The 15,990-nt window shown below is 45.2% G+C and overlaps 1 protein-coding gene across 8 annotated transcripts in view; it reads right to left on the bottom strand.

Moving 5' to 3' along the window:
* Positions 1-15,990, bottom strand: part of TBC1D1 (TBC1 domain family member 1) — a 235,683-nt gene that overhangs the window by 148,006 nt on the left and 71,687 nt on the right. The window contains exon 1 of one of the 8 annotated variants that reach the window (XM_055434934.2): positions 9,263-9,457. The exons of 6 other annotated variants lie outside the window; for them this stretch is intronic. In XM_055434934.2, the coding sequence (XP_055290909.2) occupies positions 9,263-9,292 (30 nt within the window). In that variant the 5' untranslated portion in view covers positions 9,293-9,457. Of the gene's footprint in view, positions 1-8,410; positions 8,707-9,262; positions 9,458-15,990 lie in introns of those variants that run through there. One more of the 8 variants, XM_055434932.2, reaches the window with a different exon arrangement.

Raw genomic sequence — 15,990 nt, 5'->3', positions numbered from 1 at the left:
GCAAAGCAAACAGAGTTAGAGAGCAGCCCTGAAAAACACTAAAATATGCTGGAAAACTACCAGGAGTATATCCTAACTTTTTCCATAATCCATCACATCAATGACCTACAACTCAATCATGTTTCTTTGAAGACTTAGTTCAGATATCCTCTCCTCTAAAGCCTCCCTGACTCCCTGTGCGTATCTGTATTATCACACCAAATTCAACTATCTTCACAGGCTCTCCCTGCTAAACCGCAAGGTGCTCAAAGGCTAAGCCTATGTCCTACCCTCCTCTGGATCCACAGCACCTACCACCACGCGTTCACAAAAACCATGAACTTAAACTACAACCTCAACCACATTTTAAATAGTTTACATTTGCAGACAGTCTTCATAATTTCTTATGCAAAATTTGACATTCCATTTTAAAATAGGACCTATAAAAGAGAGATAAATACAGATAAATACAAAACACATTATTAATTTTACAGGGGAAAAAGGCTCAGCCCAGCTCAAAGTGAACAAGGCCTGAGAGTCTAATTCCATTGCAACATGTGACAGACAAAAAACACTCTGCAGAAGTACCAAAGTGCACGATAATGAAGGAAATTTTTTTCATCACATTTTTCTTATAAATTGAACAAAGCAGTGTAGACTGCTAATTCATCAGTCTTTGAAAAGCAAATACAGAGGTAACAGAAATAATAACAGAAAGGTACTTAAGTCTACAGACACAAATAGAACCGAATACATTTTTTTGCTTTTCTATAACTTTTTTAAATGCTCCTGAATACCAATGTATATTATGAAATAAAATTCAAAAAGACTATTATTTCTACTCCTTAAAAGTTATCAAAAGAAAGCAAGGGTTCCACATCATATATCAATAGGGAAATGCAAATTAAAGCAACAAAGAGATACTATTACACATCTATTCGAATGGCCGCAATCTGGAACACCGGCAAAACTAAAGACTGCCGAGGATGTGGGGTAAAAGGAACTCTCGCTCACTGCTGGTGGGAATGCAAAATGGTATGGCCACTCTGGAGAACAGTTTGGCAGCTTCTTAGAAAACTCAGCTTGCTCCCACCACATGATCCCACACTCCTTCTCCCTGATGTTTACCCAAAAAAGGCTGAAAGCGTACATCCATACAAAAACTGACACAAAGATTTTATAGCAGCTTATTCATAACTGCCAAAACTTGGAAGCAACTGAGAGGTCCTTCTGCAGACGAATAAACTGGTACATCCAGACAATGAGACATTATTCAGTACTAAGAAGAAATGAATGATCAAGCCGTGAAAGACACTGAAGAAACTTACATGTACATTACTAAGTGAAGAAAGCCAATCTGAAAAGAATGCATACTTTATGATTCCAATTATATGACATTTTGGAAAAGGCAAAACTATAAAGATTGGCGGTTGCCAGGGACTGGAAAGAAGAAGGGATGAAAAGCATTGCACAGAGAATTTTTAGGGCAGTGAAACTATTCACTGTGACATTACAGATACATGCGATTACACATTTATCCAAACCCATGGAATGTACAACCCTAATAATGAACCACAGTGTAAACTATGGACTTTGGGTGATAATGATATATCAATGCAAGTTCATCAACTGTGACAAATGTACCACACTGATTAGGGATACTGATAACAGGGGAGGCTGTTGCATGTGTGGGAACTGTATCTGCTCAATATCACCATGAACTTAAAATTGCTCAAAAATAAATCTATCCAAAAAAACAAAGCAGGAGATTTTAATCTACTTTTCAATAACAAATTGATGCCTAGTTTATTATATTATCCAATGCTTTTGAACTGTGGTGCTGGAGAAGACTCTTGAGAGTCCCTTGGACTGCAAGGAGATCCAACCAGTCCATTCTAAAGGAGATCAATCCTGGGTGTTCATTGGAAGGATTGATGCTAAAGCTGAAACTCCAATACTTTGGCCACCTGATGCGAAGAGTTGACTCACTGGAAAAGACTCTGATGCTGGGAAGGATTGGGGGCGGGAGGAGAAGGGGACAACAGAGAATGAGATGGCTGGATGGCATCACCGACTCGATGGACATGAGTCTGAGTGAACTCCAGGAGTTGGTGATGGACAGGGAGGCCTGGAGTGCTGTGATTCATGGGGTCGCAAAGAGTCGGACACGACTGAGCAACTGAACTGAACTGAATGGTATTTGGGGCGAAGTTAAATATACTGAAAAAGAGGAAACGCCATCAAAGTATTTTTTTAATTTAATAAACTGAACAGGGATTTCCCCAGAGGTCCAAAGGTTAGATGCCACACTCTCACTGATGACAGCGTGGGTTCAATGCCTGGTCAGGGATCTAAGGTTCCTCAAGCTGTGGGGTGCGGCCAAAAATGAAAAAAAATAATAAACTGAAGAGTTCATATGTAAAACGTTCAAAATTTTTAAAAGGTGCAAGAGTATGTAATGCAAATTTTTTCTTCCACTCTTGTTCTCCAGACACCCAATTCCAAAGTTGCTGAGTTTTTTCAAGTCTTATTTCACTGGACACTATTTCCACTACTGTCTTCCCATATACAAGTGACTATTCTGAAGTCACAATATTGGTTTCAAAAAATATGAACAACTCCTATGTCTAATAGTAGGTATAAAAGGAAATATTTAAATTGAGAACCTTGCTACTCAAAATGTGGTCCCCAGACGAGTAGTATCAGCATCATCACCTGTGAGAAGCTTGTTAGAAATGCAGAATCTTGAGTTCCATCCCAGACCTGCTAAAGCAGAACTATTTAATACATTTCAGCATGATGCCCAATTGATTTGTACACACTGGTATACATGACAACACCACCTCTGTTTTCACAGAGTGTACAGGCTAAGAAGAAGCACAAGCTGGAATCAAGATTGCTGGGAGATATATCAATAACCTCAGATATGCAGATGACACTACCCTTATGGCAGAAAGTGAAGAGGAACTCAAAAGCCTCTTGATGAAAGTGAAAGAGGAGAGTGAAAAGGTTGGCTTGAAGCTCAACATTCAGAAAACGAAGATCATGGCATCTGGTCCCATCACTTCATGGGAAATAGATGGAAAAACAGTGGAAACAGTGTCAGACTTTGTTTTTTTGGGCTCCAAAATCACTGCAGATGCTGATTGCAGCCAGGAAATTAAAAGACACTTGCTCCTTGGAAGGAAAGTTATGACCAACCTTGATAGTATATTAAAGAGCAGAGACATTACTTTGCCAATCAAGGTCCGTCTAGTCAAGGCAATGGTTTTTCCCGTGGTCATGTATGGATGTGAGAGTTGGACTGTGAAGAAGGCTGATCGCCGAAGAATCGATGCTTTTGAACTGTGGTGTTGGAGAAGACTCTTGAGAGTCCCTTATACTGCAAGGAGATCCAACCAGTCCATTCTGAAGGAGATCAATCCTGGATGTTCATTGGAGGGACTGATGCTAAAGCTGAAACTGCAATACTTTGGCCACCTCATGCGACGAGTTGACTCACTGGAAAAGACTCTGATGCTGGGAAAGGTTGGGGGCGGGAGGAGAAGGGGACGACGTAGAATGAGATGGCTGGATGGCATCACCGACTCTGTGGACATGAGTTTGAGTGAACTCCGGGAGTTGGTGATGGACAGGGAGGCCTGGCGTGCTGTGATTCATGGGGTCGCGGAGAGTCGGACACGACTGAGCGACTGAACTGAACTGAACTGAACAGGCTAAGAAGATAAAATATTTAAATAACTGCAATGCAAAAAACACAGACTAGACTACACAGCTACTAGAGTCTGGGGACAGATCAGTTTTGGTCTCTACTGGTTCCCACTATCGCAGGTAAAATGCCAACTCATCTGAAGGGGTCTGTGTGCCATGCACATCCTGGCCCCTGCACATCTGTTCAGCTTACCCTCTGCTACTCCCTATAGCAGATTTCCTGCCAGCCTGACCAACAGCCTGTCACTGAGGCTCCTCCAACATGCCTGCAGGCCTCTGAACATGCTACCCCAACCACTTTGAACCCCTGAGCTTCCTGGCTACCTCCTCCTTGGCCACCTTCGGGAGGGGGCAGGAGCCCCTCCCTGCTCTCCCATGGCACAGCCCAGCTGGCTGATGTCTACCCTTCCCTGCCAGAGGAGCTCCTGTAGTTATTTTCTACCCAGTTCAGTATGCTTATCCAATGAATGAATGAATGAGTAATCAGAGATGCTTCAGGGAAGGCGTGACCACGAGAAAGACTCAGATGGTCAGAAATGGAAGATCAGAGCAGAGGCACATTTAAGGCTAAGATTGGATTAGGGACTCTTATCTAGCAGAACAAACTATAATTTACTTTCTTTCTCATTATGAGATCTGCTCCAGGCAGTGTTTCGCTGTGGATTAGATGGTGTTTCTATCCCTGCTGGCTCAGAGGTTAAAGCGTCTGCCTCCAATGCGGGAGACCCGGGTTCGATCCCTGGGTCGGGAATATCCCCTGGAGAAGGAAATGGTAACCCACTCCAGTATTCTTGCCTGGAAAATCCCATGGACGGAGAAGCCACGTAGGCTACAGTCCACGGGGTCGCAAAGAGTCGGACACGACTGAGCGACTGAACGGAACGGAACGGAATCCCTGCTTTTCTCCCTTCTCTCTTTGTAAAATCAACCTGTGCCCAAATTATTGTCATTCTCATAACCAGAGCTCCCCAAGCACAGAGAGAGGCTGTAGCCACTCCTGCTCAAACACCCCCACAGGAGCTTGGTGGGGGCTACACCAGTTCTGCTTAGCAGAGGCAGCAAATTTTTCAAATTCAAGGAGTGGTTTGGCTATGACAAATTCTTCCCTCTTCATTAAACTCAAACATGCATTAATTAAAAGTAATTTAAATCTACAGACAAAAATATACGGTAATACATATTTTAAAATTTTCCATCTCAACCTAGGACACAATCTCAGCAACAAACCAACATCAGGCTGACTTTAAGCAAGACAGCAACACGGCCACCTATATACTAGCTATAGTCAGATTCACACCTTACAGGAAGGCTGCTGTGCACCAGTAAACAGAAGAGCAAGTCCAACTGGTCAGAGGCACCCAAGGTGGGCTGATCCAGTCTGCAGGAAACCTCAAAGGTAAGTAAATAAGCCCAATGCCAGGACCCAACTGTGCCTGCAAGCTGTGGTTAGCAGCAGCTGAGCAAAGAACAAATTGTACTTGTATTCAATACAGAAGAAGCAATTTGCTACTCAGTCATTTGCACCAATCTCAGACACTGGGTCACAGTCATTCCAGAAGGTAAGAGAATAATTACATATCCAAGGCATCACTACCACCTCCTGAACCACACCAGCCTCCTAAGTGGCCCCCTTGGCTTCCCGAAGCAGACATCACTCTTAGCTTTCACACTCACAGCACTTACAAGCAAACCCTGCACAGCACCCTGGAACCCTCTACAGTCTGGCCCACATCAGCCCTTCCTGGCTCAGGACCCAGCTCTCTTATGCATCACCTGCCTTCCTCCTGCTGCTCTACCAGGCCCACCTACGGGCCTTGTTCCCTGCTGGCCCCTCTTTCTGGTACTTCTTTAGGGACCTATTACCACTCGGGTGAAATGCCACCTCAGCCCCAGGCACTCCCCACCAAACCACCTTGTTAACTTTCCTTCCTAACACTCACCACCATCTGCAATTATTACATTTATTTATTTGCTTCCTTCACTGCTGTCTCTCCTGTCTAGAATCTGAGTCATGAAAAGAGGGACCTGGTGTGCCTGTTCACTGCCCAATCTTAGGTCCTCAATCAATACCTGGCACATAGTAGGTGCTTAAAAACTAGATCTGTGTTGAATACATTTGTTAACTTATTGAATGAATAATGGCTATAAACCCAGGTTCTAAGCAAGGTCAAAATATGAAAAACCTGGTTTTACATAAAATATATATTAGTGATTGAGTATGAATTTACAAAAGGACTCCTTTCCAAATATATTTTTAAATATTACAAAGCGTCAGTGTGTACACTTTTTAAAAGATAAACTTTTAGTGCAAAATGAGCTAACTCCTCCAGGGCATGAATAGTGAGTGCCTGGTACACAGATAGCACCCACTAAGTATCTGCTGAATATATACAGAAGCATTGGAAAATAGCTTAATACAAGGCATGAGCTACATGAAACTCGACGTGGATTCTAAAACACAGCAAATTTGGCTATATTTAGCTCCCATTTTCTATTTTATCTGACAAATTGACATGTACATTTTAAATCCACTAATTTGAGATACTAGCAGTAATCTTAGGCATCATTTTTATAGGCAGTAGAGATCCAAGGAAGTTCAGAAAATTATCTGGCAGTTCTGTTGCTGTTAGTCTTCACCAACAGGGAAGTGGACACATAGAAATACTCAATAGATTACTCAAAACTGCCAGAGATGTCTGTGGATTTAATATAAAAATCACAAAGCTTGAGAAGTTTGTTTTTAACAGTATAATCTACATAAAAACTCCAGTATCCCTGATGAAAGACTAATCAAGAACTCATACCTCAAAAAAACAAAATAAAATAATAAAGAAATCACACCTCCATAAGCCTGGCCCCATTTTCAATATAATGCACACCTGCCTTAATGCTCCAGGACATGTCTAATTTTAAAAAGGTATGTTAATTTTTCTTTTAACAGATAATCTCTTTGAAATAAAATTCTTCCCTGTTTTGGCTTTATTCTTACATGATAAAATGACTCACTCTACATGTTCAGTATCCACACACTATTAATGCATCACCAAAGAAAACCAAATTCAAGTTCAGGTCACCACCTGCATCAAGGAACAGACATCTACTCCCAAGTAACAGACATCTATTCCCCTTCTTCTTCGCTAACAGATGTTGGGCTACAAATGACAAAGGTCAAATTAGGAATTTTTAATGGATGTGCAAGCGTTTGTGTGAGGTATGTGCTCGTGTGCATTTGTGTGTTCTTGTGGGGACATTCTAAAATCTAACATAAATGCACTTTGGGAGTATGCACATTCTGTCCCGTATCTGTGTCTCATTTCTACTTTTAAAACATTTCCTAGTCTATAATGAAAAGTGTGTTAATGACTTGTCTCTTAACTGAACACCAAACAGGTTTCATAGAAAGCCATTCTTATAATTATAACCCCAAGAAATGAACTTTCAAACAGTAACTTCATATTCTAAAAGTGCTCACAGAATAACACAGTCTACAAAAATCAATTATAGAATGCAATTTACAGTAACATAAGACCTAGAAAAAATGAAATACAAAAGAGTAACATTTCTTAAAATTATGCTGACAACTGGTAGATAACTTTGCTCCAAAAACATTTCATGGTTGTTTGCTATTGTTCTGTAGTTTAAACAGTTTTGGAATAACATGATTCAGAACTTAGATCAAGTTGGTCACATGCTGTTCATTTTTTACATGAACTTTTCAAAAGTACTGCCCGTTGTGGAAAGCTGACAATCCTTACAAAATTCTTAATTTTTTTTTAAAATAAGGCTTTGGTTTGCTGTTTTCATCATCACCTCTGTAGGCCAATATGTACAAAAGTTCACCACACTCCTATAGTGTAAAGCACCTTAAATGTTTCAGGAAAGTACTTAAAACTATAAAACAGTATCAGCAGTAAGGTTTTTTTTAGAATTTCCTCTTGATTTTGGAATAAAACAAGTCTTTTTTTTTTCTTACTTCTTTTGGCCTTACAATGTAACAGTATAGTAATATTGGGTTGGCCAAAAAGTTTGTTTGGGTTTTTCCATGAGATGTCACCAAAAAACGAACTTTTTGCCGAAGCCAATACAGAAGCAGATTCAAATCCTCAACCTAGAATGAGTAACAGAATACTCAGGCAACACACCCTGAATTACTTTTTAAACTATATGACATTTTTAAACTTTAGCATTATTTGGAAAAGCCAACAAGCTATCACTTCAAGCCTGAAAATCTGGCCATTATTAATTTGTCTTCAGTAGAAAACTACTTCACAACGACTCAAAACACGTTTGAAAGTCACTTCACTTTGGAGAAGGCAACGGCAACCCACTCCAGTACTCTTGCCTGGAAAATCCCATGGACGGAGGAGCCTGGTGGGTTGTGGTCCATGGGGTCGCTAAGAGTCGGAAACCACTAAGAGACTTCACTCTCACTTTTACTACTAGCTCTGTTTCAGCAACTGAAGATTCTGGTGGGCAAGAGGAGACAGTAGGATATAGTGCCTAATAACTAGTGTTACCTGGTTTCTGCGTCTCTATTTTATTATCACTTAAATGACAGTCAAAGCCTACCGGCCTCATATAAAGGTATTTGTAAAAATGTACTTTAACACTCTAAAAGCACGGCATCATAACTAGACGGACCTATCACCTATTACTTGTAAAGGGTCACAGAACGGCTAACGGGTTCTCTCACTGAGTTTAACTTAATTGCTCAACTAACCTGCCACACACCAAGAGCGAGCCCTGCGAAGAGGCTGGCAGAGAGACGAGCCCGCTGGACACGAGAAAGGTGCCCGATTAGCCCGCCGGCCTGTAGAGGCTTCAAGAGCTGCATCGTTCAAAACACAGAACACCTGGTACTCCGGGAGGATATTATTCTATCACTGCCTTCTCAAACTGGTGGGAACTCTAGAAATCCACTCCAATCCCTTCATTTTTGCAATAGCGGAATTGGCCTGGACTTGCAACGCTTAGCGATTCTGAAGGCGCCAATGTTCTGAAAATAAAACTTCAAAGAAATAAAAAGAACTTAGATTTAAAATTCAGACCCCACCCCGCGCCAAACCCGCCCTTCGAAACCAGGGAGTTAAAAGACAGACATACTCAAAGCGCACCGAGTTCAGCCTCCGGGCATCCTCCGTGCACGGTCCCGACAACCGAGCACAAACCTGTCTGTATCCGGGAGGCTGACTCGCGAGGTCCCGCCGCCGGGACACGCCTCGCGGGGAGTCCGGGGCGCGCTGGCGGCCGCAGAAGCCCACCCGCCCGGTGTCGAGCCTCACTCTCCCCACCTGTGAAATGGGCGTGAGGCCCCCGGCTCTTTCTCCCCACGGGGAAGAAAGAAAGTCTAATGAATGAGAGCCACCCGGTGAGCGCCCCGGACCGCGCGGGCCGCTCTCCGGACGCGGTCCCCGCGCCGCGGTCCGATCCCACCCCCAGCCAGCCGCAGACCCCCAGCGGCCCGGGCGCCCGGCCGCCCGACGGTTACCGAGGGTCCCCGAGCCACGCCCGCCGGGACGCGGGCTCCCGGGCGGCCCGCTGCCGTAACGGGCGCCGGCCCGACGCCGCCTACCTTGGCCACCCAGCTGAACAATGGTGACATCGCGGGCCGGGCGGCGGCTCGTCGCCCGCAGCTCCCGCTCACTCCCTCCGCCGGCCCGAGCGGCGGCGGGCAGCCAGGGGCGGGCTCGGGGCGCGGCGCGGCCGGGGCATGGCTCCCCCCGCGGCGGCGGCGGCGGCGGCGGGCTCCTCCCCGCCCGTCACTGCCCGGAGAGGTCGCGCCCGCGGGGCTGCCGGGCCGAGGAAGGGGAAGTGGGTGGGGAGCGCGGCGGCGGGGAGCGGCGGGAGGAGCGCGGCGGAGGGGAGCGGCGGGAGGAGCGCGGCCGGCCCCGCCCCCGCCCCGCCCACCCCCGCGCTCGCCTCGCGGCGGGAAGGTGGGACCCGCGGGGGTCGCCCTCCTCCGGGACGGCCCCGGCTGCGCGGGTGCCGCGGGAGGAGGCGTAAACCCCGAGGGCTTAGGGACGTGGCTTTCTAGGCCTTCGGGGTCCGTTTGGCCCAACTTTGAAAAAAACTAGGAATTCCTTCTCCCAGAGGTTTGATGAAAGCCCCAGAGCCGGAGCCGACACAAAACCCGCCCAACTTTCCAGGGGTTACCCCCACCCTCACGGCTTTGCTTCCTAAACGCTCCAGATTGCTGGTAACAAAAGGCCTAGTGTTTCCCTAACTCCTAATACCTTTATATAATCAAAGGTGGTTTTCTTGCAGGCAGAAAAACTCAACTGTTGAGACTAGAAAACGGGCGAGAAAGAAGAAAGAACCTTCAGTTCCTGCCAGCCTGGAGATTTCAGCAACGTGAGAAATGGTTTCACCAGTTTTCTTCTCTCCAAGACAAGATGATAAACCGTGTAGTCACTTTATTGCTACAAAGGTTAAGCTGAGTTTCAAACTCAGACACCCAAGAGTTATTAAAATAAAGGCTAAAGGTCACATGAATAGACAGTGTCTAAATATCAATATATGTGTCATATGGAGCCATTCACTGAATGCCTCAGACCAAGTAGCCACCCTAGAACCAGAATTTTGATTCTTCCCTTTTGTTATATTAATTGTGCCCTATCTTCATGGGGAGTTTCCCAGGTGGCTCAGCTGTAAAGAATCTGCCTGCCAATGCAGGAGACTGTTAGATCCCGGGGTCAGGAAGATGGAGAAAGAAATGGCAACCCACTCCAGTATTCTTGTCTGGGAAATCCCGTGGACAGAGGAGCCTGGCAGGCTACAGTCCCTGGGGTGGCAAAAGAGTTGAACATAAGTAGAGACTAAACAACAATCTTCATGGGACATTTTTGTGGCGTTTCCCAAATGCCTGTCATCTTGAGTTAGATGGGTATATTCATTATCTATCACTACATAACAAATTACCCCAAAACTTAGAAACTGAGAACAGCAGTTTCTGTGGGTCAAAAATCCAGCAGCATCTTAGTTGGGCACCTCTGGCTCCAGGTCTGTTAGCTGGGTCTGCAGGCATCTCAAGACTGAGCTGGAACTGAAGCATCCACTTAACAAGCTCACACACAGTTGTTCCCAAGATTCAGTTCATTGCACGCTCTTGGGCTCAGGGTCTCAGTTTCAGCATGTGGTTCTCCCCATAAAACTGCTCACAGAATGACAACTTGCATACCCCAGGATCCAAGAAAGAGCAGGTGTCCAAGAAGGAAGTCAGTGTTTTGTAAACCACAGAAGTGACATCCCAAAACTTCTGCAGCATTCAGTCTAATCTGCTGCTGCTACGGCTAAGTCACTTCAGTCGTGTCTGACTCTGTGCGACCCCACAGACGGCAGCCCACCAGGCTCCGCCGTCCCTGGGATTCTCCAGGCAAGAACACTGGAGTGGGTTGCCATTTCCTTCTCCAATGCATGAAAGTGAAAAGTGAAAGTGAAGTCATTCAGTCGTGTCCGACTAGTATCGAGCCCATGGACTGTAGCCCACGAGGCTCCTCTGTCCATGGGATTTCCCAGGCAAGCATATTGGAGTGGGTTGCCATTTCCTTCTCCAGGGGATCTTCCCAACCCAGGAATGGAATCAGAGTTCCTGCATCTGGCAGGAATTCTGTATTGGAATACAGGAATGCATTCCTGTGTTGGCAGGTGGATTCTTTACCACTGAGCCACCAGAGAAGCCTTTGGAATATCTTAGTGAAAGTGAAGTCGCTCAGTTGTGTCCGACTCTTTGCGACCCCATGGACCATAACCTACAAGGTTCCCCTGTCCATGGGATTTTCCAGGCAAGAATACTGGAGTGGGTTGCCATTTCCTTCTCCAGGGGATCTTCCCGACCCAGTGATCGAACCTGGGGCTCCCATATTGCAGGCAGACGCTTTACCATCTGAGCCAACATCTTGCTGCTGCTGCTGCTAAGTCGCTTCAGTCATGTCCGACTCTGTGCAACCCCGTAGACGGCAGCCCACCAGGCTCCCCTGTCCCTGGGATTCTCCAGGCAAGAACACTGGAGTGGGTTGCCATTTCCTTCTCCAATGCATGAAAGTGAAAAGTGAAAGTGAAGTTGCTCAGTCGTGTCCAACTAGTAGTGACCCCATGGATCGCAGCCTACCAGGCTCCTCCGTCCATGGGATTTTCCAGGCCGAGTACTGGAGTGGGGTGCCATTGCCTTCTCTTCAGTTCAGTTCAGACGCTCAGTCGTCTCCAACTCTTTGCGACCCCATGAATCACAGCACGCCAGGCCTCCCTGTCCATCACCAACTCCCGGAGTTCACTCAAACTCATGTCCACAGAGTCAGTGATGCCATCCAGCCATCTCATTCTCTGTCGTCCCCGTCTCCTCCCACCCCCAATCCCTCCCAGCATCAGAGTCTTTTCCAGTGAGTCAACTCTTCGCATGAGGTGGCCAAAGTATTGGAGTTTCAGCTTTAGCATCAGTCCTTCCAATGAACACCCAGGATTGATCTCCTTTAGAATGGACTGGTTGGATCTCCTTGCAGTCCAAGGGACTCTCAAGAGTCTTCTCCAACACCACAGTTCAAAAGCATCAATTCTTTGGCGATCAGCTTTCTTCACAGTCCAACTCTCACATTCATACATGACCACGGGAAAAACCATAGCCTTGACTAGACGGACCTTGGTTGGCAAAGTAATGTCTCTGCTTTTTAATATGCTATCTAGGTTGGTCATAACTTTCCTTCCAAGGAGTAAGCGTCTTTTAATTTCCTGGCTGCAATCAGCATCTGCAGTGATTTTGGAGCACAAAAAAATAAAGTCTGACACTGTTTCCACTGTTTCCCCATCTATTTCCCATGAAGTGATGGGACCAGATGCCATGATCTTCATTTTCTGAATGTTGAGCTTCAAGCCAAACTTTTTACTCTCCTCTTTCACTTTCATCAAGAGGCTTTTGAGTTCCTCTTCACTTTCTGCCATAAGGGTGGTATCATCTGCATATCTGAGGTTATTGATATTTCTCCCAGCAATCTTGATTCCAGCTTGTGCTTCTTCCAGCCCAGCGTTCCTCATGATGTACTCTGCATGTAAGTTAAATAAGGAGGGTGACAATATACAACCTTGACGTACTCCTTTTCCTATTTGGAACCAGTCTGTTGTTCCATGTCCAGTTCTAACTGTTGCTTCCTGACCTGCATACAGGTTTCTCAAGAGGCAGGTCAGGTGGTCTGGTATTCCCATCTCTTTCAGAATGTTCCACAGTTTATTGTGAGCCACACAGTCAAAGGCTTTGGCATAGTCAATGAAGCAGAAATAGATGTTTTTCTGAAACTCTCTTGCTTTCTCCATGATCCAGCGGATGTTGGCAATTTGATCTCTGGTTCCTCTGCCTTTTCTAAAACCAGCTTGAACATGTGGAAGTTCACGGTTCACATACTGTTGAAGCCTGGCTTGGAGAATTTTGAGCATGACTTTACTAGCGTGTGAGATGAATGCAACTGTGCGGTAGTTTGAGCATTCTTTGGCATTCCCTTTCTTTGGGATTGGAATGAAGACTTACCTTTTCCAGTCCTGTGGCCACTGCTGAGTTTTCCAAATTTGCTGGCATATTGAGTGCAGCACTTTCACAGCATCATTTTTCAGGATTTGAAATAGCTCAATTGGAATTCCATCACCTCCACTAGCTTTGTTCATAGTGATGCTCTCTAAGGCCCACTTGACTTCGCATTCCAAGATGTCTGGGCTCCAGGTGAGTGATCACGCCATCGTGATTATCTTCATCGTGAAGCTCTTTTTTGTACAGTTCTTCTGTGTATTCTTGCCACCTCTTCTGAATATCTTCTGCTTCTGTTAGGTCCATACCATTTCTGTCCTTTATCAAGCCCATCTTTGCATGAAATGTTCCTTTGATATCTCTAATTTTCTTGAAAAGATCTCTTGTTTTTCCTATTCTGTTGTGTTCCTCTATTTCTTTGCATTGATCGCTGAGGAAGGCTTTCTTATCTCCCTTTGCTATTCTTTGTAACTCTGCATTCAGATGCTTATATCTTTCCTTCTCTCCTTTGCTTTTCGCTTCTCTTCTTTTCACAGCTATTTGTAAGGCCTCCTCAGACAGCCATTTTGCTTTTTTGCATTTCTTTTCCATGGGGATGGTCTTGGTCCCTGTATCCTGTACAATGTCACAAACCTCCGACCAGAGTTCATAAGGCACTCTATCTATCAGATCTAGACCCTTAAATCTATTTCTTACTTCCACTGTATAATCATAAGGGATTTGATTTAGGTCATATCTGAATGGTCTAGTGGTTTTCCCTACTTTCTTCAATTTAAGTCTGAATTTGGCAATAAGGAGTTCATGATCTGAGCCACAGTCAGCTCCTGGTCTTGTTTTTGCTAACTGTATAGAGCTTCTCCATCTTTGGCTGCAAAGAATATAATCAATCTAATTTCGGTGTTGACCATCTGGTGATGTCCATGTGTAGAGTCTTCTCTTGTGTTGTTGGAAGAGGGTGTTTGCTATGACCAATGCGTTCTCTTGGCAAAACTCTATTAACCTTTGCCCTGCTTCATTTCGTGCTCCAAGGCCAAATTTGCCTGTTACTCCAGGTGTTTCTTGACTTCCTACTTTTGCATTCCAGTCCCCTATAATGAAAAGGACATCTTTTTTGGGTGTTAGTTCTAAAAGGTCTTGTAGGTCTTCATAGAACTGTTCAACTTCGGCTTCTTCAGCATTACTGGTTGGGGCATAGACTTGAATTACTGTAATATTGAATGGTTTGCCTTGGAAACGAACAAGGGAAGTGCTATTGTTTCATTCATTTCAGCAGTAATGTCCCCTAGAGGTGGAAATGGGGAGTGCATTTGCAACCATCTAACTAAATCTTTCCATGTTATCACATTACTTCCCACAAGCAAGCAGAAGAGATAGAGCCTGAGAGCTCCATTTAAGTGAGAGCCTTTATGGTCCCTACAGCCTTGCCACTCAAAGTGTGGTCCATGGATCAGCTGCCTCAGCATCACCTGGAAATTTGTTAGAAATGCAGATACTTGGAGCCTGCCCTAATCCCATCCTACAGTCACTAGCTTCATTTTACCATCACTCCAAGAGGCTAGGATGCACATAAAGTTTGAAATGCACTAGAATGTGAGACACACTGGCCTTCAGTTCAGTTCAGTCGCTCAGTCATGTCCGACTCTTTGCAACCCCATAAATCACAGCACGCCAGGCCTCCCTGTCCATCACCAACTCCCGCAGTTCACTCAAACTCATGTCCATCATGGTGATGCCATCCAGCCATCTCATACTCTGTCTCCCCTTCTCCTCCTGCCCCCAATCCCTCCCAACATCAGAGGCTTTTCCAGTGAGTCAACTCGTCGCATGAGGTGGCCAAAGTATTGGAGTTTCAGCTTTAGCATCAGTCCTTCCAATGAACACCCAGGACTGATCTCCTTTAGAATGGACTGGTTGGATCTCCTTGCAGTCCAAGGGACTCTCAAGAGTCTTCTCCAACACCACAGTTCAAAAGCATCAATTCTTCGGCGATCAGCTTTCTTCACAGTCCAACTCTCACATCCATACATGACCATGGGAAAAACCATAGCCTTGACTAGACGGACCTTTAGAATGGGCTTAAAATAATGTAACTGACAAACAGTTGAGAGACCAGCTAAAACTGTGCCTCATCCGAGTGATGGTGTGAACTAGCTCAGCAGAGAGAGACCTAGTGAGCAAAGGGGAAGCAGCATCATTTTGGTGGGAGTGGATGAGCAGCTGAGGACCAGCAGGACAAGCTGGATGGACAAATGTCACCCTATACCATCACTCCAATCCCCAGCCTGAGTTCAATGCAAACACCTAGGACTGAGAAGCAACTCAGGGGGAACCCTGAGTGTACTCAGAGGGGAACCCGAAATGTTCTAAGGAAACCTGAATTGCCTCCAATTGACTGAGATAAACTTTCTGCTTCTTTGGCAGGAGGTGGGGAGGCAAAAAATAGAGAAATTACCTTAAATTTAGAAAATTGCACTTCTTGCAAAAAAAAAAAAATTAAGACTAAATCCTGAATATGATAGAAAGGAACGAGTGTGGGCAGGTGAACTAGGGACATCCAGCCTTCACTGTTTAAACCTGGATCCAAGTACACACACATCAGGGTGGAGTCTCCTGCAGTTCCTGGTTTGCACTTGACTAAACCTTACATTGGCCACCTGATGTGAAGAGCTGACTCATTTGAAAAGACCCTGATGCTGGGAAAGATTGAGGGCAGGAGGAGAAGGGGACGACAGAGGATGAGATGGTTGGATGGCATCACCGACTCAATAGACATGGGTTTGGGTAGACTCCAGGAG

The sequence above is a fragment of the Moschus berezovskii genome, chromosome 5 (assembly GCF_049115385.1).
Source record: "Moschus berezovskii isolate FMDL1 chromosome 5, NW_MosBer_1.0, whole genome shotgun sequence".
In the NCBI taxonomy this organism is placed as follows: domain Eukaryota; kingdom Metazoa; phylum Chordata; class Mammalia; order Artiodactyla; family Moschidae; genus Moschus; species Moschus berezovskii.
This window is presented reverse-complemented; position numbering and strand designations above follow the sequence as displayed.